The 26,487-nt window shown below is 40.2% G+C and overlaps 1 protein-coding gene across 3 annotated transcripts in view; it reads left to right on the top strand.

The window, feature by feature from the left end:
- Window positions 1-26,487, top strand: part of fat1a (FAT atypical cadherin 1a) — a 65,680-nt gene that overhangs the window by 2,575 nt on the left and 36,618 nt on the right. For all 3 annotated transcript variants that reach the window (XM_026360420.1, XM_026360421.1, XM_026360419.1), the window contains exons 2-4: window positions 973-4,262; window positions 15,199-15,513; window positions 24,661-24,722. In XM_026360420.1, coding sequence (XP_026216205.1) covers window positions 1,001-4,262; window positions 15,199-15,513; window positions 24,661-24,722 — 3,639 coding nt within the window. In that variant the 5' untranslated portion in view covers window positions 973-1,000. The remainder of the gene's footprint in view (window positions 1-972; window positions 4,263-15,198; window positions 15,514-24,660; window positions 24,723-26,487) is intronic.

The following is a 26,487-nucleotide window of genomic DNA, read 5'->3' as shown; positions in this document are numbered from 1 at the left end:
TTCATATTTAAGGTTACTCTGTAACTTATTAACAGCACATAAAACAGTAATAACTAAACCATGGCCGCGTAATTGTGGCACGCCAAAAGTAAATAATGTTAAAATATACGACAGTCCTGCGCAGACATCGCAACCCTTTGCTTTTATTTGTCTTTGTGTGGACTCCCACACGGGGTCCGAGACGTTGTAAAGCGGCAGTAAAACTATGAATCTGCGATTTTAAAGCAGTTTCTTGGTCATTTTCCCAGTGGATTGAACCGTGATTGCAGCTCGACGACATGGCAAAGAGCTCCTCTGTGTTTGATTTTCTCTGTGCGAATGTTCGTGGTGGCACAGAACAGAAAAGTCCAATATGCTTTCAAGTTATTGTATTACACACAGTGGTAACCTAGTTGGAGCTGCTTGGGTGGTTTTGATAGATTGTTAAATCCTTACAGGGTGACAAGAAATGTAAAAGTGTTGCATTTCCTTGCAAGAACAAAAAAACTGCTTTGCAGAATGTGCAGTTTCACATTTGAAACTCATCAAGCAAATGAAAAGATTTACATGTTTGCATCCCGCCACTTCTTTTTCTGAGCTCATCAGGCTGATGTTTGGATAAATGAGGTTTCGCTGTTATCAAATGCACATAGCTGGCATCTGGTATTGTGCAGACATGGGAGCTGTGCCGGCTTAGATCTTGTCACCTAAGTGACTGCTCTGCTTCGTCTTATTTCCACATGGAATTCATTTAGTCATTTATCAGCTCAGCCATTTAAAGGCGCCTGAGACAGCGCACGCTGAAGAAAAGAATACAGTTTGCAGCTTTCTTGCCAAGTTGCCTACACAGGGAATCATATTAGCAAATGATGATTTCATGTGTTTTTATTTATTTATTTTATTAGAGGTAATTGTCTCTGCTAAATGTTTTCCTTGCGTCAGTATTTTAATCAATCAATACAATATGTAATTATGAATTTTGTTTCTTTCCAGGTGGTTCTGTGAAGATCACGGTACAATAATGGGGAAGCACTTGGTTTCGCTGCTTGTGCTGCTCTTGCAGCTTCTCTGTGGCTGCGCAGGGAACCAAAGATTGGTGAGGGCCGCCTCCATGCAATTTACCCACTCTGTTTACAATGCCACCATATATGAGAACTCTGCTGCTAAGACTTATTTAGAAAGTCACACCAAGATGGGAATCTATATCACAGACCCAGCCTGGGAGATACGGTACAAAATCATCTCTGGAGATAATGAGAACTTATTTAAAGCTGAGGACTACCGGCTGGGAGATTTCAGTTTTATGCGAATAAGGACCAAAGGAGGCAGCACTGCCATTCTCAATCGGGAGGTTAAAGACCACTACATGCTGACTGTTAAAGCCACAGAGAGGATCACCAATTTAGAGTGTCGCACTAGAGTTAAGGTGCAGGTACTAGACACCAATGATCTGAGGCCTCTCTTCTCACCAACATCTTACAGCATCTCTCTGCCGGAGAACACAGCAATACGCACAAGTGTGGCGAAGGTCACGGCAACTGATGCCGATATCGGTACGAATGGAGAATACTACTATAGTTTCAGAGAGTTGTCGGACATGTTCGCAGTACATCCAACGAGCGGTGTTGTGACACTGACCGGCAAACTAGACTACTCTGAGACAAAGCTGTACGAATTGGAGATCCTTGCAGTGGACCGAGGGATGAAGCTGTACGGTAGCAGCGGCTTCAGTAGCATGGCCAAACTTACAGTGAGGGTGGAGCAGGCCAATGAGCATGCACCTGTAATCACCGCAGTGACTTTGGCCCCCTCTGATGCAGACCATGACCCCACCTATGCTATTGTGACAGTGGAGGACAATGACCAGGGACCAAACGGAGAGATAGCATCATTGAGTATTGTGGCTGGTGACCCTCTTCAACAGTTCAAGTCTGTAAGAACCAGCCCTGGGAGCAAGGAATATAAAATCAAAGCAGTGAAAAATGTAGACTGGGACAGCCAGCCTTTTGGATACAACCTCACTTTACAGGCGAAGGACAAAGGCAACCCTCCTCAATTTTCATCTGCTAAATTGGTACATGTCACTTCTGCACAGTTCAAAGTGGGCCCTCCTATTTTTGAAAAGGCCATTTACAGAGTCAATCTGAGTGAATTTGCCCCTCTTCACACTCCTGTCACTATGGTAACAGCTGTGCCAAAGTATCCACAGATAAAATATGCTTTTAAACACAGATCTGACAAGAACAGATTTACAATCAATCCTGATACTGGTTTGATCAGCACTGCTGGACCAATCAATGCTGATTTTGCTTCCCAATTTGAGCTAGACGTGATCACCAGTGACAAAAAAGCAGCGACAAAAGTAATCGTTGATGTGATTGATGTAAATAACAATGCACCCGAGTTCCAGCAGACATCTTATAAGGCCAGTGTTGATGAAAATGTACCCATAGGGAGCAGTGTGATAGCGGTTAAAGCCACTGATCTAGACAGGGGCGAGAATGGTTATGTGACCTACAGCATAACCAATCAAAGCCCTCAGCCATTTGTCATCGACTATTTCTCTGGTGTCATTAGTACCTCGGAGGACCTAGATTATGAGCTCATGCCCAGGATTTACAATCTCAGAGTCAGGGCATCAGATTGGGGATCCCCTTTCCGGAGAGAGGTGGAGGCATCGGTCACCATAACATTAAATAACCTGAATGATAACAAGCCTTTGTTTGAAAATGTAGACTGTGAAGTGACTGTGCCAAGAGATCACGGCGTGGGAGAGCAGATAACAACAGTATCCGCCATAGATGCTGATGAACTGCAGCTTGTACGGTACAGTATTAAAGCTGGGAATGATCTTGATCTTTTTGAAATGAACCCAAACTCTGGTGTGCTTTCATTGAAACACACCCTGAGTGAGGGCGAGGCAGCTAAAGTGTCCTTTCATAGTTTACAAATCATCGCAACCGACGGCGAACATGAGACTCGGCCAATGTTCATGAACATAACTGTCATCACAGCGCGCAAGCCGGTCCAGTTAAAGTGTGTTGAAACTGGTGTTGCTACCATGTTGGCTGAAAAACTACTTCAGGGCAGCAAAATTCACACGCAGACGGAGCCAGATGACAACTTTATGGACATTCATTCAGTCAACCGATACGCTCCACAGTTTGCAGAGTCATTCCCGAGTGTTGTTGAAGTTAAAGAGGACCTCCCTGTTGGGGCTCGGATTGTCCATTTAAGTGCCACAGACTCAGACAGTGGCTTCAATGGGAAAGTAGTGTATGTCATTTCAGGAGGAGACACAGAAAGCCGCTTTATGGTAGATATGGAAACTGGTTGGCTTTTGGTTTATTCTCCTCTCGACAGGGAAACAACAGACCATTACACCCTCAACATTACAGTTTATGATCTTGGCATACCACAGAAATCTTCATCGCGCCTCTTGGATGTAAAGATCCTGGATGCCAATGATAATAGCCCCCAGTTTTTGCAAGATTCTTATTCAGTTGAAATAAGTGAGAATACACCTGTTGGGACAGAAATTATCCAGGTGGATTCAACAGACAAGGATCAAGGAGAAAATGGAATCGTCAAGTATTCGGTTTTGGGAGGCACAGATCACTTTGCAATCGATGAGGAGAGTGGTGTGGTGACTGTGACAAAGCCGTTGGACCGCGAGCTCCATCCAGTTTATCTCTTGAAGATTGCAGCACGTGACCAGGCAGTGAATGAGCCTCAGCTGGTGTCTACAGTGGCACTTAAGATCACCTTGGACGATGTGAATGATAATCCACCTAAATTTGTCCCCCCCAATTACCACGTAAAGGTGAGGGAAGACCTTCCTATTGGTACTGTAATTATGTGGTTGGAGGCTCATGACCCCGATGTTGGACCCTCCAGTCAGGTACGATACAGCCTTATTGATAATGGCGACGGGAATTTCGAAGTAGACAAACTAAGTGGTGCTGTGCGGATTGTGCAAAACTTAGATTATGAGACAAAGCAGGTTTACAACCTGACGGCAAAGGCTAAAGACAAAGGGAAGCCCATATCATTGTCGTCAACCTGCTTCATTGAGGTGGATGTGGTGGATGTGAATGAGAATCTGTACAGGCCTCTGTTCAGATCATTTGTGGAAAAGGGATTTATAAAAGAGGATGCGCTTGTTGGGACTTCAGTGATGACTGTATCAGCCGAAGATGAAGACACAGGGCGAGATGGGGAGATTCGATACTCCATACGAGATGGATCTGGCCTGGGGGTATTCACCATCGATGAGGAAACTGGTGAGTGCCTTTCACAGTATTACTTTATGTGTTAATTTCTGAAATACATGTGTATCAGCTTGAAATCATTTGCTTGAGGAGCTACTTTTATACACAAATTCAGTCATGTCTGTGTTGTGGACCGATGAGGTAAGGGAGTTTTCCAGCAGACAGGAAAGGTTCCTGATTCCAGTCATTTTTCTTTTTTGGGAGAACTGACGGCAGGAACAGATGGACCAGCTGTCTCTTAGACCTGTATAGACATTCCTAAGAAGATTCTTAGTGATTTCACCTCCCCTTTGCCTCAGCTCTGATCTCATTGTAAAAATAGACACTTCTTTTTAAACTGGTTTCAGTTCAGATAAATAGTCTGATTGACGTTATGTTTAAATACTGTGGAAAATGGCCTTAATAGGAGCATATTTTCAGTATTGTACTGATGATTGCTTGTATTTCTTATTATGTTGCAGAAAATATCTTAATACTTGCCCAGCTGCCCAGAATGATTTTAACAGCTGACTCAATTAGCTCAAAATAAGCAGTCTGGAATTCCAGGAGGTCCTTCCTAAAAACCCAGCCATCACCTGATTTTGATGTTTTGGACCTGGCTCACTGCCCTTCATTTATTTAAAATTTCTCAGAGCGCTCTACATATTTAATGTGTAAATGAGGCAGTGAAATGCAATGTATAATACATTCATTTCTCTTGGAAAATGTAACCTTAAAGGTTCACATCTACATAAGAAAGCCAGAAATGCAAATTATTGCCTGCTGCTGACTGGTACTTTGTGAAAGTGGTTTCTGTCTTTAGTGTAATGTTTATTAAGAATCTGATATATACTGTATGAACGATAATTCAGTAAGTTGACGGGAAGTCTCCAGTGAACCTGTAGAGAAATATTTACTCCTCTGTAAATTTAACACAAGTAGATGAGCCTTTATGAGGGATCTGTTGTTGGGGGATGTGTGTCAGCTGTGGTATGTTTGTGATTGTTTCTGTGGTAGTGGTTGTAGATCTGCAATAAGAATTTTCCTGTTTTGAACAGAGATGCTAAGATATTTAAATCTTGAACTAGTGGCTGTGTGTAGTGTCGCTGATGCTCTCATGCATGAATTTGAAGTGCTTTTCTATGCTTTTTTATTTAATCAATTCTTTCATATTTACATACTGAATTTACTTGATTTTGATAGGAATTGTGAAAAATTAAGAGATAACTGTATCAGTCTTGACGGAGCCACATGCAGGGGGCTGGCATATATTGCATGTCTAACTCAAAATCCAGTTTAGGGTACAGATTCAGGGAGCCTGGTCTGATCTTCTTAATCCCAGGGGCCTATATTAAGTGATTATCAGGAGGTGCAATGATAGGATTGTCCTGGGTTGGGTACTGTTATTAAGGATTACATCTGAGGTCAGTAGACAACTAAATACAGCCAAGGTGCAATGCCCCTCCCATGATTTCACTAGATGAAGGGTGTGGTTTGTTCAACCACCACATACATTTAGAATATTATGATTCTAAAAGGAAAATATAAGTGCTGGTGCACACCCCACCATATACTCAATGCTGCAGCTGCATGTTGTGAATCTTAACCATAATGTTCTAAAATAGTTTAAAAGTGGAAAACAAATGAAAAAGTGGTGTGAGGAAAAATGCCAGGAGCCACACACCTTCAGCTGAGGGAAGACCAGTCAAGTTTTTCCCTGTTTTACTTGTAACCATTTCACATTTGGCTGTTTAGAGTACTATGGCCATTTGCATAGTCTGTAACTGCGTTGTAGTGTTAGTTTATTCTATTCATCTATTGTTTATTCTGTCTATCTATTCTTTCAGCTACTGTTCTTGTACTGACATCCGCATAACACAATAACAACAATACTACTTTGTGGTCAACAAAATATTGCTGTGGACAGTGTTGTGCTCTGTGGTGGCTGATGCATCAGCAAAACATACACATAGGATGTATTTTTTACTGCCTATTTGATTAATGTGAGTACTTTTCTAGTTTGTGAGACATAGTGATTGCATTTAAAAGTGATTGTTGTTCATTGACTGCCATCCTGTTCTAATTTACATCCATTTCAAGTATGCAAGCCACATCTTTTCCAGATATGGTTTCTTTTCTGACTGCTCAGGAGTCCATGGCAACTGTTTGTGCAGACATTCTCTGTGTTATTAAAAGCTCTGTGGTCACTGGCTCTGTGCCATCTCAATTTAAACTTGCTCCTATCAAGACTCTTTTCTGAGTCTCTTCCCATGATGCAGCCCACATTTACCCCCCCACCCCACCTCCCCCTTGCTTACATCACTAAATGTACTAATCCGCAAAAGATTCTTGACTAATAAGGACCAAAAAGACTGAATTAGATTAAACTTTTATATAGTAAAACTTAACTATGACTAAGATTGGAAACTTTATTAAATTAGAGCCAAATCCTAAATGTAAAGTACCGAGCACCTGTAGCAAAAACCCGACTCCAAAAGGCTGAACCAATGCTGCACGTGTCATTTATTCACATATGAGCTAGTTTGAATTGCTAACATTAGTGTAGTAAATGGTCATAAGTTTGTCTTTTCTTTAGAAAAGAAAATGACGACAAGACTATTAGCTGCATGTCCAGCATCACTTTAAGCTTCTGTGTATTTAGCTTTTCTGGTTTATTCAGCTTTTAAATATTTAAGAAATACTTACATCTCATAGTTCGTAAAAGGTTTTTATTTAACCACCATTTTGCTTGTATGTCATAAATGGCAGCCTGCAGTTTTACATGTTGGAGGCTTAGTGATAGGGGTTTTCAGAGTCTTGTGGCAATTTTAAAGATGCAATAGTGGCAAATGTTCGATGTAATGACTTTCTCTAAACCTTTTCCCTTCCAGAAATGCTTTGCAGCTTGTGCTCTAAAAGCACCAAACATGATTTAAAAACATGCAGACGCTGCTGCACTGGACACATGTCTTAAGACATCATCTGACAGTATGGATGTGAAATAATCCCAAAGAGCACTGCATACTGTATGTAGGTCACCAGTGAAAAAAGTTGTATGGATTATTACTCGTTGTGTAAAGCCCAGAAATTCAGTGTAGCCAAAGAAGTATGTGCATTTAAAGAGTCAGTTATGGTGGTCCTGCACATATAAGGGCAATATTGGTAAAATCATTTAAAGAAAAGGCTGCAATAATATTCAGGTGAAAAACATACAAACTCATCAGAAGTCAGCTTCTACAGCTGGTATGAAACAGACCCTCATTATAATGCTCATTGTGATGAACCTAAGCAAGTCTCCACTCCCCAAAATACACCTGGCTCACATTCATTCTGACACACCTTAATGCTAGGCAAAAACCAATAGACACAAAGGTGAGGGCATTTTTATTGCCAGTGAGTAACTCTCTTATCATTTTCCTGTTATGGGATGACTAAAGGAGATAGAAATTATGAAAGGCTCAGGTAGACAGCCGCAAGAAAATTAAAAGTTAAAGGCAAAGGGTTAAAGAGCTACCTCCACTGGATGCCTTTTTCAGCACTTTTAAATAAAGCTTTGCATGACTTCATCTCATGCTGAAAGATTAAGCAATGTTAGGTAAAAAAAACTTTTAAATGTAATGGTTTATGACATGGAAGGCCTCAACTTTAGAGAGTGGTGCTGCTCAAGAATCTGAAGTTATGAAGCCAAACACTGCTGATATATTAGCCCTAGAGGAGTGATAACTGGGGAGGGGCGGAACGATGGGTTGTTCTTAGTTCAGAATAAAGGTATATTAAAGGTACACTGCCCTTAAATTATGTTTTACACATATTTAATATCTGTCATTATACTGTAGGTAAACTGTGTAGATGGACATTACATCCATTTACATTAGGTATGTAGATGTCTAAAACAATCAGTCTGTATTTAGATCAGTATTACTACATTGAAATATATATTTCAGACCATAACCTACAGAGATAATAGTATGGACACAAATTGGTGTGGAAAAAGTGTTCTGAGTGTTGCGGCTTGGCTTGACGTGAAATTACCCACTAAACAAGGTGACCAGAGCAGAGTGTGTTCAGTTTAGATGAGACGGAGATCCTGATTGTGTAATGTATGCATTGCCCTTTCTTGTTGGATAATATATGCATTGCCCTTTCGCTTGAAGCTGTTTGCAGCCTGTGCTGTGAAAGCGTTCTTTGTGAAAGCAAATGAAACAGTTTGATGCATAATGACAAAGTTCTGTTAGCATGTTTTCCATTTCCACAAAATTGCCAGTCCTTCACCTCTTCTTTCACTGTTAAAGGAAACACAATTATAACACGTTCATGGTCTTTTGGCATCAGTTGTGGTTTGCGTAAGCTGAAAGTTGTTGCCCTCTTTGATTTTCTATTAAGAGTCTATAGGTTTTGCAAAGTGGCACATGATTGTAAGTAGTCTTTGCTTGAGTGCTGTTACTGTGGAGACAGGACCAGGAATGTACAGCAGGACAAAGTTGGTTTTAGGTTGCTAAATAAAAACACACTTTTCTTAGTTAAAAGTATGTTGTTCTCTCAGTCCATTAAATCTTTTCAGAGGACACACTTCAGTGTTGTCATGCTAGCACATGAATTAGACCTGTTCCTGTTGATGGTTTTCTGCTTTTATGCATTTTAAACCATGCTTTTCATTGTACCCTAATGAACAGTCAGAAGTCAATAAGTACATCTTCGTGCTTGACAATGCTCAAACTACTGTCCTGAACCGAGGTGTACAGAATTAGGTAGTGATATTTCAGACACATCTGAGCATCTTCACCAGGGGATCTCTGTGCTAAATTATGGCAGCGATATAAGAGACACTGACTTGCTTTTATCCTTTTATTCAAATTTCAGCAACTGTTTCAAGCATTTAAAGCCAATTTCATGCTTCTTGATGCTTGACAAGTGATAGCTCTGGCCACAAATACACCCATGTGCTGTGAAGTGGGGGTACTAAAACACATTTACCTGTTCAACAAACATCCTTATGGCCATTTTGCTTAATACCAAACTGTAGAATTTCTAATTAAGTAATTTTAAAATATTTGTGATTATAGAATACTATTTAAAAATACGTTTTGGGTATTTTTGCCAGCTGAAGCAGAGACTTTGTAGTCACTGTGTATGATATGCATCTCAATAAGTAGGCCATTATTACTTTTGTTTTATGAAAGAAGTTTTTGTTTCTTCAAATCTCATATTTCCAGTGCAAACATATTGTTGTAGATACAGGAAACATCTACATTGTTCTGGCTCTGTACAAATCTAACAAAATCTGAATTCTGGATTCTCTGCTGCAAATAGATCTTGTCACAGCTGGACAGAACCACACTTGCTGTTTCACTCCAGTTTTAGGCAGGCAACCAAGTAAAGTTTGTGATGCTCATAACAATGTCACTGTTTTATAGCTGCTCCTCTTATTCTGTATGTGAGAAATGCTTTTTGGCCACTTTGCCAAAATTGCTTCAGGGGTGCTGCTAACAGAACGCTCACACACTAAACAGTGTCCTCCAGTGAGGACAAGTGGTTTGTACCAGAAAAATGACCACTATGTAGATATTACCATCTGACGAGGAGGAGATTATGGTGGATGGATGGGTCATCAAACCACAGGACTTTCCCACAGGAGATAACAACTGTTGGTTGCTGTTATTGTAGGGAGTTATGTCATGCAAGAATGGACGTCATGTTAAAGAAGCAGTAATTTTTAAGGCAACCATTGGACATTTTTACTGACCTAACCATGTTTATGTGGTGCCTAACCCAACCCTAACCCAGATGTCTTTGTGCCACAACCCAGCTGCATCTCTTAGTTTGCAAATTTGTTGTTTCTAACTGTTGGTGTTTCACCTAAATAAGTGGTGAAAGAAAGTGTTACACCAGCCGCTTGGTGACTGATATACTTTCTTAACATAAAACTCACACTCAAAGGCAAGTGATAAGTCTTCCTCCATCCTTTGGACCTGGACGTGAGACCACTGACTTTTGTGTTTTGGTTTCAGTTATGCTCCTATTGTTCATTGGGGGCATGAAGCTAACTGGCTGCGGCTTTGCCTAACCCTGTGTATATTTAGCAAAATACCAAAAAATATTTCTCTTAAATACCACTGTTTTAAAGTAAGCAAAGTTTTATTTTTGTTAAAAGTTTTATTAAAGGGGGAACAATGGTTGGCTTCATGGATAGGAAGCCAGCAGGGGACTGTGTACTGTTCACTGGAGTAGTATCTGAGTGAGAGTGTGAATGTCTCCTCACATTATGCTGTCCTGGGAAAATTGTTTGCTGATTCATGTGAGGCTGACAGTCGATATCCTCTTTGGCCATCATGGGCAGAATATATATCTGTCCGCAGATATTTAGAGGGGCGCATAGAAATGAATGAAGATCGAGCCCGGGTTTCCCTTACTGTTATCACTGGAACAGGCAGAGAGTTCTTTGGGGCCATTGGGAGACAGAGTAGGTAGAGTAGCTGCTCCTCCAAAATAAAACTGTGATATTGAATTTAAGGAGTATTGTGCTGGAGCTTGTCCAAGAGTCTTTGAAAAAACACTGTTCCCAGTAACAATGAAAGCTTTGTATCATCAGCTAAGTCCCAAAAGCTATCTCAGCTTGAATTAATGTAGGCACTTTAAAACATAAATAAATAAATAAAGGGAAAGAAAAGCCCATTCAGTCATACATCACTGTTCATGTCAGTGATACAGTTTTTATCACTGACATGTAAAAAGTGTATCAAAAGAGTCTCTTTGCGATGTTGATTCACAGTCAATGCACAGGTAAATTATTTTTATATTTTCTCTGGGTGTGAGTTTTTCATTATAGCAGTCATTATCAGTACTGGATGTGACTTTTATGCCACTAAAAAACTAACAATAGGATTACACTGATAGACACTGGTAGGTGATTGTTGTTTTTTAAAAGTACCATTTTCCCTTAAACCAGATGTTGACAGCCATTTCCCTGCCAGGACTGACAGTATATAGCATATACAGTAATGCATGAAGTGGAAATAGGCCACTGGCTCAGTAGCTTGTAATTGTTTGAGATATTGAAAGAGATAAGATAGGTGAGAACTGTACCAATGAATATTCCTTGTGTGCCCTTTGCACATAACACAGTTTATACGGTAAGCCTGTCCATAGCAAAAGATGTACAGTATACACACACACACACAGTAGATAACAGATCAGAGCAGAACGAAGAACAGCTTAATTCAGAACTCTGCCCATGACCACTACACACGATTTACACTCTGATTTACACTTCAGTGACCAGGAATAAAAAATGTATTGATAGATTAGTCTTAAGTAGCCGGTTGCACTACTTTCTTGAACACAAATCACACAGAAACTTAATATTTTGTGCCACAAAGAGTTGTTATCAAGTAATCAAGTAGATATTACTTATATTACTTGGTATTCAAATATTTACAATCAATAATTGCCAGTAATTGTGATTATGCAAGCTTGTAATGCTGCATTGACCTCCTCTTTACATACAGTACATATGGATGTTTCCACATGAGTTGATTCAATTAATTACTAGTCTGTAATAACCTCACTAACAACACTTACATAGTACTGGAAATAGCAATAGCTTGTACATCACACTCTGTGCATTTTTCGGGAGTGCAAAAATAAAATGTATCTCTGAAAGAATATTTACAGTTATAGTTTAAGGCTTAAAAGTTTTTTTTCACTTTGACTAAATATCCACCTCATCATTGTACTTAACTGATAGACTCAACACTTGAGGCAGCACCTCAAATATACAACAATAAAACATATGTCTGCCTTACACTAAATTGAGGGTCTTTGCATTTTTCAAAAGTTTCAGACATTTGTACCAACGTGCTTAATATTGTTAAAGGATGGATCTTGGCTACAGATGTCTGGGAACTTAGGGATGATGTGATATTAAGTTGCTGGGTAACAGCAAGCTTAGTTTAGGACTCCTTCTGTTACACTAGGCCCTACAATGTGGTAGTGGAATTTGAAGCATTTTGCCAGGGCTGTGGAAAGAGAAGGAGTGGGGGCTCACTGGGAAAGTTTATGTAAGCATATGAGCTAGAGGCCTGAGAAGGCTGAGGAATGTGGGGTAGGGGTGAGCAGAATTAACACAGGTAGTTCAAAGCAAACCCCAATCTTTCAGCTGCACAATGAACAAGGAAATTCTGATAGGCTTATACACTGTGCTGAACTAGCTCCATATACTCAACCTTTTGGGTTAATGGTTAATTTCAGGTTTCCTTAGTTGGAGTTTTTTAAAATATACAGTATGGAATATTGCAACTATATTTTGTTTCACTAGTCAGCAGGAGTCATGCAGTGACCGGCTTCAACCTCCTCATATTGTGGCAAACTGTGTTTTATGTAGCTATGCAGGATGTGGATTTAAGAACATATTTATGTAAAATACCTGCCGGTCTTTAGAGTTCAAAATCTGTTGGCTGTCTGTAAATTCCGCCACATCGCCACTGTGCTCAAGTAACTTTGAAGAACAAAGCCGGAGAGAAAAGAAAAGAGCAAGGGGAAAAAAAGCGGAAAGCAAATCTGGCAGAGGCTGTTGCACGGTCTGTGTTTTTTTTTTCCTGTGGCCTAAGGGCAGGTTTTGCTTCTGCTTTACTGAGCAGGCTAGGTATATGGAATGGGTGTGGCAGCTAAATTCTTTGTTAGAACTATTCACCCAAAGGCACTTGCAGATATCTTTTCATTTTGTGTGTGTTCATGTCTGTCTGTTTTTTTTAGATGAACATACCTCTTTAACGAACACATTGGAGTTTATGTTTAGTCTGCAAAGACAACAGAGGATACAGCATATATTCCACATGCAACTGCAGTTTCATTCATGTTGCAAGTTTCTAACTAAATATGAAGTCATCTCTGCTATGGTGATGGCTTCAAGGTGAGGACCTGTGAACAAAAAGCATGATCCAGGTGAGAGTGGAATTGTTCTGCTACACTGGTGTCTGCCAGTCACACAGATGAGCACTGAAGCATGGGCAGAAACACAAAAGATGTCTCAATATTCTTTTGTCTTATTAGCACATGTGCTTGTGCAGTTACTGTAACTTGTTTCCCTACACCAATCTCTCTAACCATTTTTACCCTGTCATTTATCTCAAACATTTTCCGTTTGAAGTCCTTTCTGAAACATTTATCCTCTTATCCTTCAGAGTTTCTGCTCAGGGTAACTCACATAATCATTTGCATTTTTAATGTAACACTTGCAATTTCCTGCACGTTTCCTCCTAGTATAGGTCTTTACTATCCACTCAAGGTGCCAGCTTCAGTATGGTCATCAATTAGGCATTACCTTGTAATATTTTGATGGTCGTACCATTGCACGTTTGCATTGTTTGTTTATGTTATTTTTCTTTATATCTTCTTATAATTTGTAGTTGCATTACTCTCTGCATTATTGGCTTTACACCATTAGTTCAATTGTTCAGTCATCTAATTTGTATTCTTGATGTACTGGCCTGTGTTGTTTTTGCCATTGTACTCCTGGCTGTAGGAAACACTGGGGAGCCACCTATGCTCCGTTGTCTAACTACCCTTCTTATTACATGCCTCAAGCTAAGGTGAGAGAGCTCTAATGATGACTAATGACAAGAGTACATCCCAGGCCAAAAATGTAGAGACACTAAAGTAAGGCTAGATGAGTGAATAAATGAGCTGTATCCCCAAACTCCCCTCCCGTGTTAAATTTGAGAATTTTGTGACAAGTCATTTGCACTGTTATCTCTTTCTTGAGAAATCTTTCCTTACCCAAGGCAAGAGGTCTGACTGCTCTCGGTTACACTGCTTTGCAGTTCATCAAATTACACTGAGAGGATAGGCAGCAGAGAAAAACGTGTAAATGTGTAAAGACCTGTCCTTATGTATATAGTTTTGCAGAGGCTTCTTATCTGGACCAGCAGTAATTGAAAGTGTGTTATACATTCAGATTCAATTTAGAAAATGGACAACAACCATACCTGGTAATGATGTGGCTGTGTTTATACCATGATTCACTTTTATGAGTTTCAGATAATACAATCACCTATAGCTCTGGATTTCTATTTTAGTTATCAAGGTTAGATAGTTATGGTAAATAACACTGGCTGTTATTATAGAGACTGTAAGTGTTGCAATTGTATGGAAGATAGCTGTGTGTTTATGTTGCCCTTCACTGCTTTTTTAGTTTGTGCTGGTTGAAATTAAGTGGAAGTTATCCAAATAATGCAGTGTCGCCGCATTATTGGCAGCTCCTTCCTCATCTTCTGATTGTTCTTTTGCCTTCTGCGGGGCTGTGCCTTTAGTACCTACTGAGCACCTGGTGAGTGCTTGTAAGTGGGGTTGGGTGGGGGTGAAAAGCACTAAAGCAAATTCACTCCTGTGAACTTTACTGTTAGCTTTTCCTCAGAAAGAACCGCAAGGTCATTCACGCTGCCTAGACGGTCTCAACCATTTGAAGAACTAAAACTAGTGCTGACAGATGTTTCACAAGAACGTTTGACTTGACTTAATGCATGGGGGTAGATCCTCCTTCCCTAAGCTGACCCATATTATCCTGTACCTCCGTTTAGTTTCAGATTGCACAACATTTCAAATCCTCCACTCTTCCTTTTAACCATTCTCAATGTATAAAACACGTCTCTGAAAGCTCTTTTGTTTGCTCAGCTGAAGGCTCCAGCCCCCACATGGCAGTAAAAAATTCCCTGCCAGTGAATGTAAACAGGAGAGCACTGACTAGTTGTTGTTAATATAACACCTTGACATGTTTCAGTCAAGGGAGTTTGAACCGACCTCTACATCTGCCTGTGTAAGGGCAGCTGCTGTTCAAGCATCAGTTCTCTCCATCGCCACAAATTGATTTCAGAGATCACTGAGTGCAGGCAATGATGTGAGACTCAGGGTATTTGTTGCACATAAAAATGTTCACTGACATGATGAGTGTGTTTATGTCTCTCCCATCTCTTAGGTGTTATTCGAACACAAGAACTGCTGGATCATGAGACAACACCTCACTACTGGCTCACAGTCTACGCAATGGATCGTGGTGTGGTGCCGCTCTCTGCCTTCGTAGAGGTCTACATCGAAGTGCAGGATGTCAATGACAATGCACCACAAACGTCACAACCTGTCTACTATCCCTCTGTCATGGAGAACTCCCCTAAAGATGTGTCAATCATTAAGATAAATGCAGTTGATCCAGATGACAAAGGCAGCGATAACCTCACCTACAGGATCACCAGTGGCAATCCCCAGGGTTTCTTTGCCATTAACGCCAAGACAGGTAAGATAGTGCATCTTGGGATTGCAGCTCTGGTGACTTGTGTGGCAGGAAATACCTGCATTGAGCTTAGACTGAATGCTAACCTTGAATGTGGCTGCTGACTTCTGGTTACTCGCCACATATTTCTTTATTGTAAAAATTGACCCTAAGTCCAAATGTTAGCAACAAGAGTTCAGTCTGAAATACCAGGTGCATTTTCCTCATTTGGGAGTCGGGCCAGATTTTATGACATACTGTACTGGATGGGCAACAACTTTAGAGCTTCTGTGAGGTTCCTCTTTTCTCTCTTGTGAAAAGATAGAGCAGTGTGAACACAATCTTTTAGCCCAGGTCTGGAGTGTGCTGGGTCTACAGGGGTTTCTTCAGCTCTAAAGTGTATGGTACTCTGGAAATGGTGTGGTGATTAATATTTCATTAGGCACTTTTCAAAGTTGCTGGAGCTGGCCATGTTTAGTTAAACAAAAAAAAAAGAAAAAAGAAACCAAGAATAAAACTACAGATTTCTTCTTGTTTAGTTCTGAACTGAAAGTGTAATTCCTCTGAAGACTTAGTGCTAAATTTGAGCTGTTAGGTGAACCTCACTGAATACTCTGAATGAATGAAAATGAATCAAAAATGAAATTAATCATTTACATTGGTTCAATATAAAGGACTTCGATTTTAACTATCATAGATAACAGAGGGAATCCTTAAACTCTTTATCTGTCTCTCCAAGTGCCAATTACTGTATTTGTTTTTCTTTCTTACCTAGCTTATGTGCAGGTCTCGTATTGCTTTGAGTGCAAGTGCTCATTAAACTGAAATGAAGAATGGGTATTGAAGCAGTTGCTCCAATTTGTCCACACTGATGTGTGTGGTCCTGTTTCCCAAGGTAGTCACATCAACAAACTGAAGTTATTTTTGTTGGAAGTGGCAATGTGAATTTTCTGACCAAATAAGGATTCATCATGCAGCATGTCTCCCAAACAAGCCTCAGAGTAATGCTGGGCACTCCCCAGCAGACAGGAAAACAAAGCAAAAATAAATGTAAGAGGAAATCTTAGGTATGCGAACACATAAAGTTAGTGTTTTGCCTCCACACGACAAGATCAGCTTACGTTTTTGATAAAGAAGCTTGGGATGCTGAAAAAGAAAAGTACAGGGAAATGGAATATTTATCTCCCAACAGTGCATACATACGAAATGCTGTTTGAACAACAAAGCCAGACCTTGATCTTAGCATCACCCTTTTATGGACAAGGAACCTGTAATAATATGAGACCATAGCTGAAAAGTAGTTGAAGTAGCTGATTATGAACTGAATTTGCCTTAAGACCGTATATTTATCTCATTCTTTTCTTTGTTAAATAATTGTTAATTCAGACGGAGATCCTGACTTTTCTGGTTCATGGTAAACTTACAGTGCATTACTTATTCAGCAGTTCAATAAGGTCTTTTTATCTCAGTTTCTATTAAGCATATGGTGAAGTCCTCTGTGTGCAGAACTTCTGTCTTGTGGAAATGGCCTCATCTTTACATGGTTCTTCTTCATAAGTGTCAGAAGAGCTGTATAACAAAAAAATAATGGCTGTACTGTGGACACTGAAGCACGAGGATAAGACCCATTCATGCATATCAAAGCATGTTAAAACTTTTATCACTGAGACACCAGAGCCCCTTGCATCAGATTAAACAAAGAGCAGCTTGGACAAAGAAAACTTCATTAAATCACTGCTGCTACTGCTTTGATTTTTTTTTCTTTGTTTTTGTAGTTTGCGGCAGTGAGCGGACGTAGAGAGGTGGGTGGAGTGAGAAAACAAGAGAAAACAGGGAGCCAAGTGGAACTGACTACTAGAGAAGACAGTGATTTACGCACAGTGCCACTTAAAATGGCAGCAACATGTATCACTGTCTTTTTTTTGTTGAAAGAATTGGGGATTATACCAAATGCACTTTATTTATTTATTTATATGTGGTATTAGACTACATCAAAATGAGACTGATATCGCTCCTCATTATCAACTCAATATAACATTCTCACCACATATTACAGGTTTGTGAAAATGTTTAAATTTACAGCATTCAAGTCTCTGTAATTACATGTTCTAAAATTGCATTGGAAGCATAGGCCCCGTCTTGGCACATCTACAAAGCTCTACAAAGGGGTGGGAAAAAGGAAAAGATGTTAAGGCCTATGTTTTGTGTGTGGGTTTTGGAACTTAATAGGCATGTGATCCAAGCTAACGAACTAGCTTTCTATCATAAGCTACAGCCTTGTGCAGTTTTCCAAGCAGCCTGTCAAGCTTCAGATACATAAGAAGGCTTCACTTGACGCCTTTGGTGGTGTTGGTTACCCATTTTCCTCTCAGTCCCACATTGGCTGAGTAAAGCACAGGATGAAAGACTTAGACCTACTTTATTTCTGCCAACTAAACAAGTCCTGCTCCTTTGGCTGTTCACTTTCTTTGTCATTAAAGTGTAAGGCCAACTTTTGTCTCTATCAGCCACTATAGGACTCCCATCGTCTGAGTGCTCAGATCTTAACAGCTCCATATAGCCTTGCTTTTGAAGGGATTGAAAATGAGAGAAAAAACAAGGCAGCGCTGTATAGGGTGAAAATGGTGCCAGTTGGCTGGATAGAAATTATGTGTTCTAAACCAGTATGAGATCAGTAAATTTCAATGATGCTGTTTGGGTCTAAAATTTTAAAAGATGATCCAGTGCTTAGTTGTGTGGTGATACAGGTCTCATCCCACCCACAGACGTGACCACATTTGTTCCAGGCTCCTCCGCCTTGACAATGCACATACAAAACAGGGTATGAGACAAGATACATAATTGTATGTGTTAAATCTAAAACACCACTTGTTTTATTACAGAGTGATTAAGGTGTTTATTACATAGATTACATAGGTGTAAAATAAGAATAGGGATGGTTCATCTACACATATAGTGTTTTATTTTGTCTTTAGTGTTGTCAGCACTCTGAGCTGGTTTGCTTGAGTTTTTTGACATGGCTTGCCCACCATTTCTGTGGGAGAGTGAGCTGTGCTTATTACCCAGTGAATCACTCTCTTCTCTGAAATGCTTCTGCTGTGCTACAACACAGTGGACTTTGAGCAGAGCTCTTATGCCACAACACGCATGTGTTAGAAAAGGGCAGCCAAGCAGAACATGTAGTCAGAACAAGTCGACTACGCGCACACAGGACGTTTTATATATCTTCGCCAAAGAGAGCGAGACGGAGCAGGAGAGCGAGCTGGAACAAAGATCACTGCGATAGCTATCTTATCTTGCTGAATGCTCATTACTCTACTTCCTGTTGTACCTTTTCTACCTTTCCATGTGTGATACTACATTCTAAAGCTTCTCTAATTGCCTTGGCATTGTCTATTGACTTTTTAAAGCACGTCGCTAGTCCATATTGACTTGATATGTGATATTTCAACTTGGAATGCCTGGATTACCCATGGCATTTCTTTTCAATTGATGACAGTGAACTGATCTCTGGTCTTTTTATTAGATTCTTTTCAATTCAGTTTAGTATATAGTGCTAAAAAAATCTCAAGGCAATGTTTAGACCTTAAAAGAAATATATGGAAGAAATATGTATACTACTGTGCAGAATTATATAGAAAACACAAATCTCCTTTGTGCAAGTACTAGGTGATGGTGGGGAGGAAGAACTCCCTTCAACAGAAGAAAGCTCCAGCAGTACCAGGCTCAAGGTACTGAAATGATGATAGAGGCTATCTGCTTCTAATAGTTGGGGTTTGTGGAAAGTTCAGAGACAAAGAACAACGAACAATAAACATTGGCAGTTTGGTAGGGCCAGAAGCTGCACACTGGAATCATACAGCTCAGAGGTTAGAGAGAGGGAGAAACAGAGGAAGAACACAACTATGGGAGAGAGAAGATAGAGAATAGAGAAAGGAGAGACCATCCATACCTGATTGTATTTGCCCTTTAATGCTGTCAATCAGTCTGGTAGTTAAAGACAAATATATAAGGTTACACCAAAGTGAATTCTTACAGTGTGTTGAGCAGCTTTAGTCCATCCTTTTTTGATGTCTGTAGCCAGCAGTTCAATGTCATCAATTGAAAAGGAATGCCATGGGTAATGCTTTGGCAAGCTTGGATACCTTTGAAAGGTTTTATGTGCATTTGTCATCCCTGGGGTTGAATGAAAAGGTAAGGGAAAACAGCCACTGGGTTTTGCAGCTGCGAATCATCCGCTTTTCATGGTGCTCATATCAACTTTCAGCAACGCCTTCCGTGTTTGGGAGAGAAAACACACACACACACACTGGTGTTATCAGCGGTTTACCAAAGGCCCAAAGACTATCAGGGGAAGTGAGATAGGAAATGGATACTTCCAACAACTTCCTGATTTTTCTGGTGATTTGAGGGCCAAACAATTGTCACAGCTCTCAAGGGAAAATGAGAAATAGCTGATTTTCTTCTTAAAACTTCAAAGAGTAGTCATGGTGGCTTAGTTGGCTAAGATTAAATTTAACCACAGTATCTGTGAAATAAATCCAACCTGGGACATTTGTGAGATGATATCCTTTAAAATGTGCCATTGGTTCTCTTTGTAGAGTAACGAAGGCCACATCTTTCATTGAATCTTAACTCATAACTACAGTATTGCACTAAAGAAAATTCCCCCCAAATAGTGTCTGCGAAGACTTGTCTCACATTCTTCCCAACTTGGAGAAGCGATAAGTAAACATGTATTCACCTATTACCACAGCTGAGCAGTGATTTATTGATTTAAGTGAAGCTGGACAAATAATTGTGCAAATGTGAAACCGTTATGTGCCAGGTGGCCAATGTCATGGCCTAAAAGAAGACGTTGTAGGTTGTACAAGCTGTGTAACATGAAGCATAGTAACCATGACAACTGTGTTTGTAATCAAGACAGATAAAGGGACACATTTCAATTAAAAAATCTAAAAGAAAAACCTCCTCATGAAATATTACCTTACAGTATGAACATTGCAAACAGTATGTACAAGAACCACATAAATCATTTCTGTAATGCCTTGTTTTAGCTACCTTCCAGATTTATTGTGTAAATATCAGAACCAACGTGGGTCAAAATGACCATTAAACACTGATGCCTCAGCTGCTTCACACTTTCCAAACGTCTCATTCATTTACTCTGCTCCACCTAACATTCACTTTTCAGCACATGGGAACCCAAATCCCTTGTGGACTCATGTTGGTTCTCAGATGACGTGGTTGTCTTTTCACATTACAAATAAGCCTTGCAGCTGTGAAGCACTGAGATATGCCAATCCTAATGTAAACAGTGCCCCCCCCCACCCCAAAATGCGCTTTCCTAATTTTACAAAGACCACATTCATGTATGATTGTTTGTATTAACATATATGGCTTCTTACGTTTATATAGCTGCTTTTGGATAATCACAAAGGATATTTGTTGGACTACATAGTCTTTTAAATGGCATGTCAAGAATCGCTGTCCCTCTCAATAAAACAGGACAGTCAGCAGTTGTTTTTCTGCCTTTCAGAGACTCCGTTGTAAAGAAAAGGGACAAACAGCTTCTAGCAATCCTTTCTCCCACAAGTTGAAAACAGATACTCCCACAAGGCTTTGGATGTTGATGTCCTATGGTTTGCATTTAAGAGTATCAATAGCATCGTGAGCAGTGAAAACAGATATTTTTCACAGTGTTGTTTCAGGCCGCATTGGCTGACATAGTAATTATACTGAAGTGGAGAATTTTGATATATTTGCTTGGGTTTGAACTTTGGTTTTCGTGTTAAGAAGAACATTTCTGAACTTGCTGTCATGCTATCTATATCTACTGTAAAAGTCTTTTAAACTGCACAGATCTGGTCACTGCAGACACCCAGCACATTCCCAATTGTCTGGAGTCACAGCTAAATGTGTGTCACATAAATATGTGTGTCACTCTCAAGACTGCTAATCACAGCAGCAATGCCCGGGTATGAACCAGCCCAACAATGTGCTGGACTGCTTAACTCCCTCCAGGCCTCCATTTTGGAGCAGTGGTTGTAGCACTCAAGGACATGGTTGAGAGTGCCACTGCTGCTTTGCTGTTGTTTTTCTCCCCCTCTCAAAACAGCATGGCTATAATTACTGTCGGCCCAGCACAGCCCACGCCTGAGGATGGCTTTTGTGTGTGTGTTTGTGTGTGTGTTGTGACAAAGCCTGTGGTTGGAAGTGCAGACTTCTTTGCTCTGGCTAACCAACCAATGATTTTACAGTTCCTTACCGTGTAGGTAGCGATAGAGAAGTATCTTTATTGACTGGGGCACGAGTGCCAGGAAAGACCTGCATAAACAAACCATTCCCTGTCAGCACGTAGCTTTTCAGGATGAATTTAAATAGATTCAGATTTTTTAAAGTTTTGATTTTTGAGAAACAAGTTCTTGTGAATTATTTTTTGAAAGTGATATCAGTACTTGGATATTAGAGTGGGAAGCAAGTCCCGTGGTCAGAGGTCTGGCAGCAAGCTGGCAGTGTTCCACACAAAGAAGAAACAGAAGCAAACAAAAGCAGTTCAATCCACAACACCACATGGATCAAAATTGCTTATCCACAACAGATGCAACATAGTTTTTGCATTTCAGATGTTGGTTCTTCTCTCAGACATCTCCCCATCTTGAAGCGGATGTTGGTTTCATGCTCCATCAAAATTCTAAAATTAACTTGTGAAAAATGTAAGAGAGAGGACTAAAATTGAGCTTGTGGTTCAAACCAGTTTGCCAAAGAGCCACGCTCCAAAACAGCTTGGCTGACTATTATAGAGCTCAAATAATTAGTGAGTTTATCAACAGGAAAATGTGCAAATCTGCAACCAGCTTAGTCACCAAGTTAAATAATTGTACATAGTCATGAATACATTTTCGAGGTCATATTGGGTTTTATGCTACTCTGATGGACTGTGGTCTGGGATTTCATAAACTATGATTAGTTGACTAGAATACTCTGACTGTTAGAATAGTACTTCTGTGGATCACTCTTTATAGTGTTGAAAACAGGGACGTGAGATAAGCTGAAGAGTTCAAAAGCAGCTGCTCATCGTGTGATGGGATTGTCTGCTGCATTAGAGACTTGTATACAGAATACATATGTTGGCAGGAATCATTGCTTGTCATCACCCCATTGTTGCCAAAGGCATGACTGTATCTAAAGAGTCCTGTATCTGAAATGAGAGAGAGAGATTATACCTAAACCAAAACATTGAACAAGGTGTAAATTATGTTTGCAAAAATTGACTTTCTTTGTAGGGCAGAACTAAAACCAAATGTATATACACTCCAGAGTGAGCTGTGAAGAAGGCAAGTTGTTTTGTGATTTTATTGATTTTGCTTGTTTTGTCTGTTGCCTACAGTGCTTCTAGACTGAGAGTATAGGTTTTACATTATACACAGTGCATCTGTTCCATAATTTCCCCAGAATTTGATGAGTCAACTGATTTGCAGAAGAATTATAAATCAGACCGAGACTTGCTGTGGTTAATGTTGTCGTCTGAATTCAGCTCTGTAATACTTGTATAGAGGGAAGGGTTACCAAACACAGCACACAGCGGTGCTTAAAAACATTATCATCCATCGGCTCCAGTCTTGCTGAATAATTAGTCAAAGTGGTCTGTTTTGATGTGGCACAGCAGAACTATTGGCTTTGAAGGCAATAATCTACAACTTCCTAGCTCACCTAACTCATACTGATCCTCTGTATCCTCTCTAACTTTTGTGCAGACATCATACAATGAGGAAAGGAGTAATTCCTGTAGGTGGTATAAATTTACTGAGCCTTATCTGTGTTGTCAGTGGTGAAACGCCTCTTTCCGCTCAGTGAGGAGGTGTATGTTACAGGGTTGGGAGAGGCAGGTTTTCTCTGTGTGTTCATTTGTGGTTTCTATTTTATATAAATGAGAATTTCATATTAAAATTTGTTGTATTTGTTGCTACGTTAGGTAAGCAGAGCATCAGTTGCACTTATAGAGAATGTTTAATGTTTTATTTTTCTCACCAAATATCAGTAGACTTATATCTTTGCAGCTCACTCTGAAGATTAAATAAAGCCTAAGAAGGCGAGGATGAAAAAAGGGGGAGCAAAAGCGCCTCGCTTGTGTGCCTCAATTGCAGTGCTGAGGGAGGGCTATTTCAGGACCTGTAAGTTGTGGCCAGCTATTCTCGTTGCAGGCATATGTGCCATTGATGGGTTTGGGTTTCGGAAATCCTTTGCTTTATGCTAATCAGGCGCAGTGTGGCAAGCAGGCAGCTCTGGTGCGGTTGAAGTTGGCATGTCTACTCTACACTCAGTGTCTCTGCAAAGTTGCAATTACATTTGGAGTGAAAAGAGAAAACTGCCTATAATGTAGCCATGTAGCAATATCCTTACCCCATTTTTCTTCTCTTGTTTGTGATTCGATTCAAAATTGGATCAGCCAGGACCTCAAGACTCAAGCTTATATTTTTGCTTTTGTCAAAGCCAGGCTTAACAGAGTTCCCTCTTTGTGACTTATGTCACACAACATCATTCCATACTCCAGTCAAAAAAGACCCTTGAAACATTTGAACTAGCAGCAGGATCTTTTTTGAAGTTCCCTTTTTTCTTTGTTTCGAAAAGTGCTCAGGACTGTTGGCAAAGTCTAACTATCTGTCTGTTTATTCAGCTTGTGGAAAAACTCAAAGCAGGGCGTCAAGGCTGCGCTGCTGTTCGGGCACAATTTGCAGACCTTTGTGATATTTGACATATGTAAGGCAGTGTGGTGGGCTGTCTGGCAACTTAGCTGACCAAAAACAGAGAGGACCTACAGGGAGACACTCCTCCACATGCAGACTCTTAACTCAATGGTGACTGATGAGGTAACCAACATGGTTCAGTTTATGTCGCCCAACTGTGAGTGGGAGGCTTGGTTTCGAGTTGTATTAATCAAATCTTGTTTCATTTATTTTGCCTGACTCAGTGTTTGAGTCAGGCACCTCTTGGCGCATATCGACATTTGAGAGGTATTACTTTGATATAACTTCTTTATCCTTTAGCCACCAGTACAGTATTTGTAGCGATCACTTTTGTTAATATAAAACTGATGAAATTGTGTTTCTCTTTATAAACTATTCTATATCTGTGTAAGTAATTGTATTTTTTTTTTTTTGTCTTCAAAAGGTTTGGTTACAACTACTTCAAGGAAACTGGACAGGGAGCAGCAAGATGAGCACATTCTTGAGGTAAGCGTCTTACTTTGGCTGATTAACCAACTTTAAGGAAAAAGAAAACTGCAGACGAGTCAGTTTGAGTCTTGAGTGAAAATGAATCAGTCACAAGTTTAGAAGGTCATCATGTTCACTTCAGAATGATTTTCTGTTGTTGAACTCTGACATTTTTGACCGACTTTGGCTGAATGCCACGCGTCGCCAAAAACAAAACGTCTTCTTGTATGTGCATGAAGAGTCCTCGCGGAATAATTCCTCCTTGGACTGATTTCCGGATGGGGTAGGAAGGAGAGGTGGGAGGTATGTGGGAGATCCTGGTGACTGGTCCTTTGTTCTTTCCCACTGTTCCGTCTCGTGGATGAAGCAAGCTGCGACAGGAAACTGCTGTCAAACCAATAGGCCAATGTCTAAACTTGTGGGTTTTAATTGAGCTTAGCTCTGTTCTCTCCTGATGCTTCCCTTCCTCTCTCACCACAGAATCTGTGGTTGATAATAGGCGTTTTAATTATGTTTCCGGTACTGACAGGGAGCAGATTGGACGCCTTTTAATTATTGTTAGAAGTTACACAACTCAGTGATCACTGGGTGACGGTTAATGCTGGTGCATCTGGTACCAAAGCAGTGTTCTATTTCATACATTGTACTGCACTAATTACATTACAGTATACACAGAGTAAATTAAAGGGGTGAAAGTGGGGAATAAGGAGACAATGTATTGCTTGAAACTTGACACTGATGGAAAAAAAAAAACGAACTCATTTTTAAGGGAAACTATTCAGTTCAGTTGTTTACCACTTAAATGTGTGAAGACTGTTGGGGTCGGAAAAAGGTTCCCATGCTAACGCAGAGCTCCTAAGTCTAACAGTTTGGTGTAGATGTAGAATTGCTACTTCCAACATGTGGTTCAAAGCTGTTGAATTACTAGGTTGGAATTGGTGTCTAGGACAAAGTCTTTGTGTCTGAAAAAAGAAAAAATGCTAATTTCCGCCTAAGCAGAGTTCTTCAGTGTTGTTCATTTGTCACATTTGACAAAATGCCTACAGACAGACATTTATTAACCACATTAAACACTCAGCTCAAAGTCTGTTACACTTTAATGTCAGGCCAAATTCAACACCCCTATTCTCCTCATGCCAATTTTGTTGCTTTTCTTTGTATTGTTCATTACTGAAGCTTACAATGATCAGTCAGATGCTGGAATCCCAGTGCACAAAACAAAAAAAAAAACAAATTAAAAGTTTTGTTCTTTCACTTTTTCTTGTTGCGTTGGAATAAATAACTTTTGAATTGAATAGGTGGCAAGTGGCTAAACAAACACAGTCTGAGAACTGTGTTACCATGGTTGATTAACATGGTTGGTCAGTTGTTATTGGGCATCCAGCAGGATGCTGTTTATTGGGCTGTACTTTCATAGAGCTTTGCAGCATAGTGCAGCCTCCCCACACCCGCTCACATCTCAGTACATCCTCGGGGCAACTAATTGAGGGTTAATCATGACTCAGAAGAATAAATGTCTGCACATTCTTTTGTGTGGAGACTGGGAGCTGGCACAGCAAATCAAAATCAAATCAAAATTGAAGTCCCAGCTAGTGTTGAAGTTTTTTTTGTACCAGCTTGTTGTAGGAGAAGAAACAAAACATGTGGGGCCATGTGGAACATGTGGAGCAATTAGGGTGGAGGCTGTGTCAGCATTGTTTGCACCAAATGCCAAGAGGGGGGTGAAGGGAGCACAGGGGGTCTTCAGCTTTTATGATGAGATGGATGGGGGTTGGTAGTCGCC

The sequence above is a fragment of the Anabas testudineus genome, chromosome 1 (genome assembly GCF_900324465.2).
Source record: "Anabas testudineus chromosome 1, fAnaTes1.2, whole genome shotgun sequence".
Classification (NCBI taxonomy): domain Eukaryota; kingdom Metazoa; phylum Chordata; class Actinopteri; order Anabantiformes; family Anabantidae; genus Anabas; species Anabas testudineus.
Note: the sequence above shows the minus strand (reverse complement) of the source record. Positions and strands in the feature narration are given on the sequence as shown.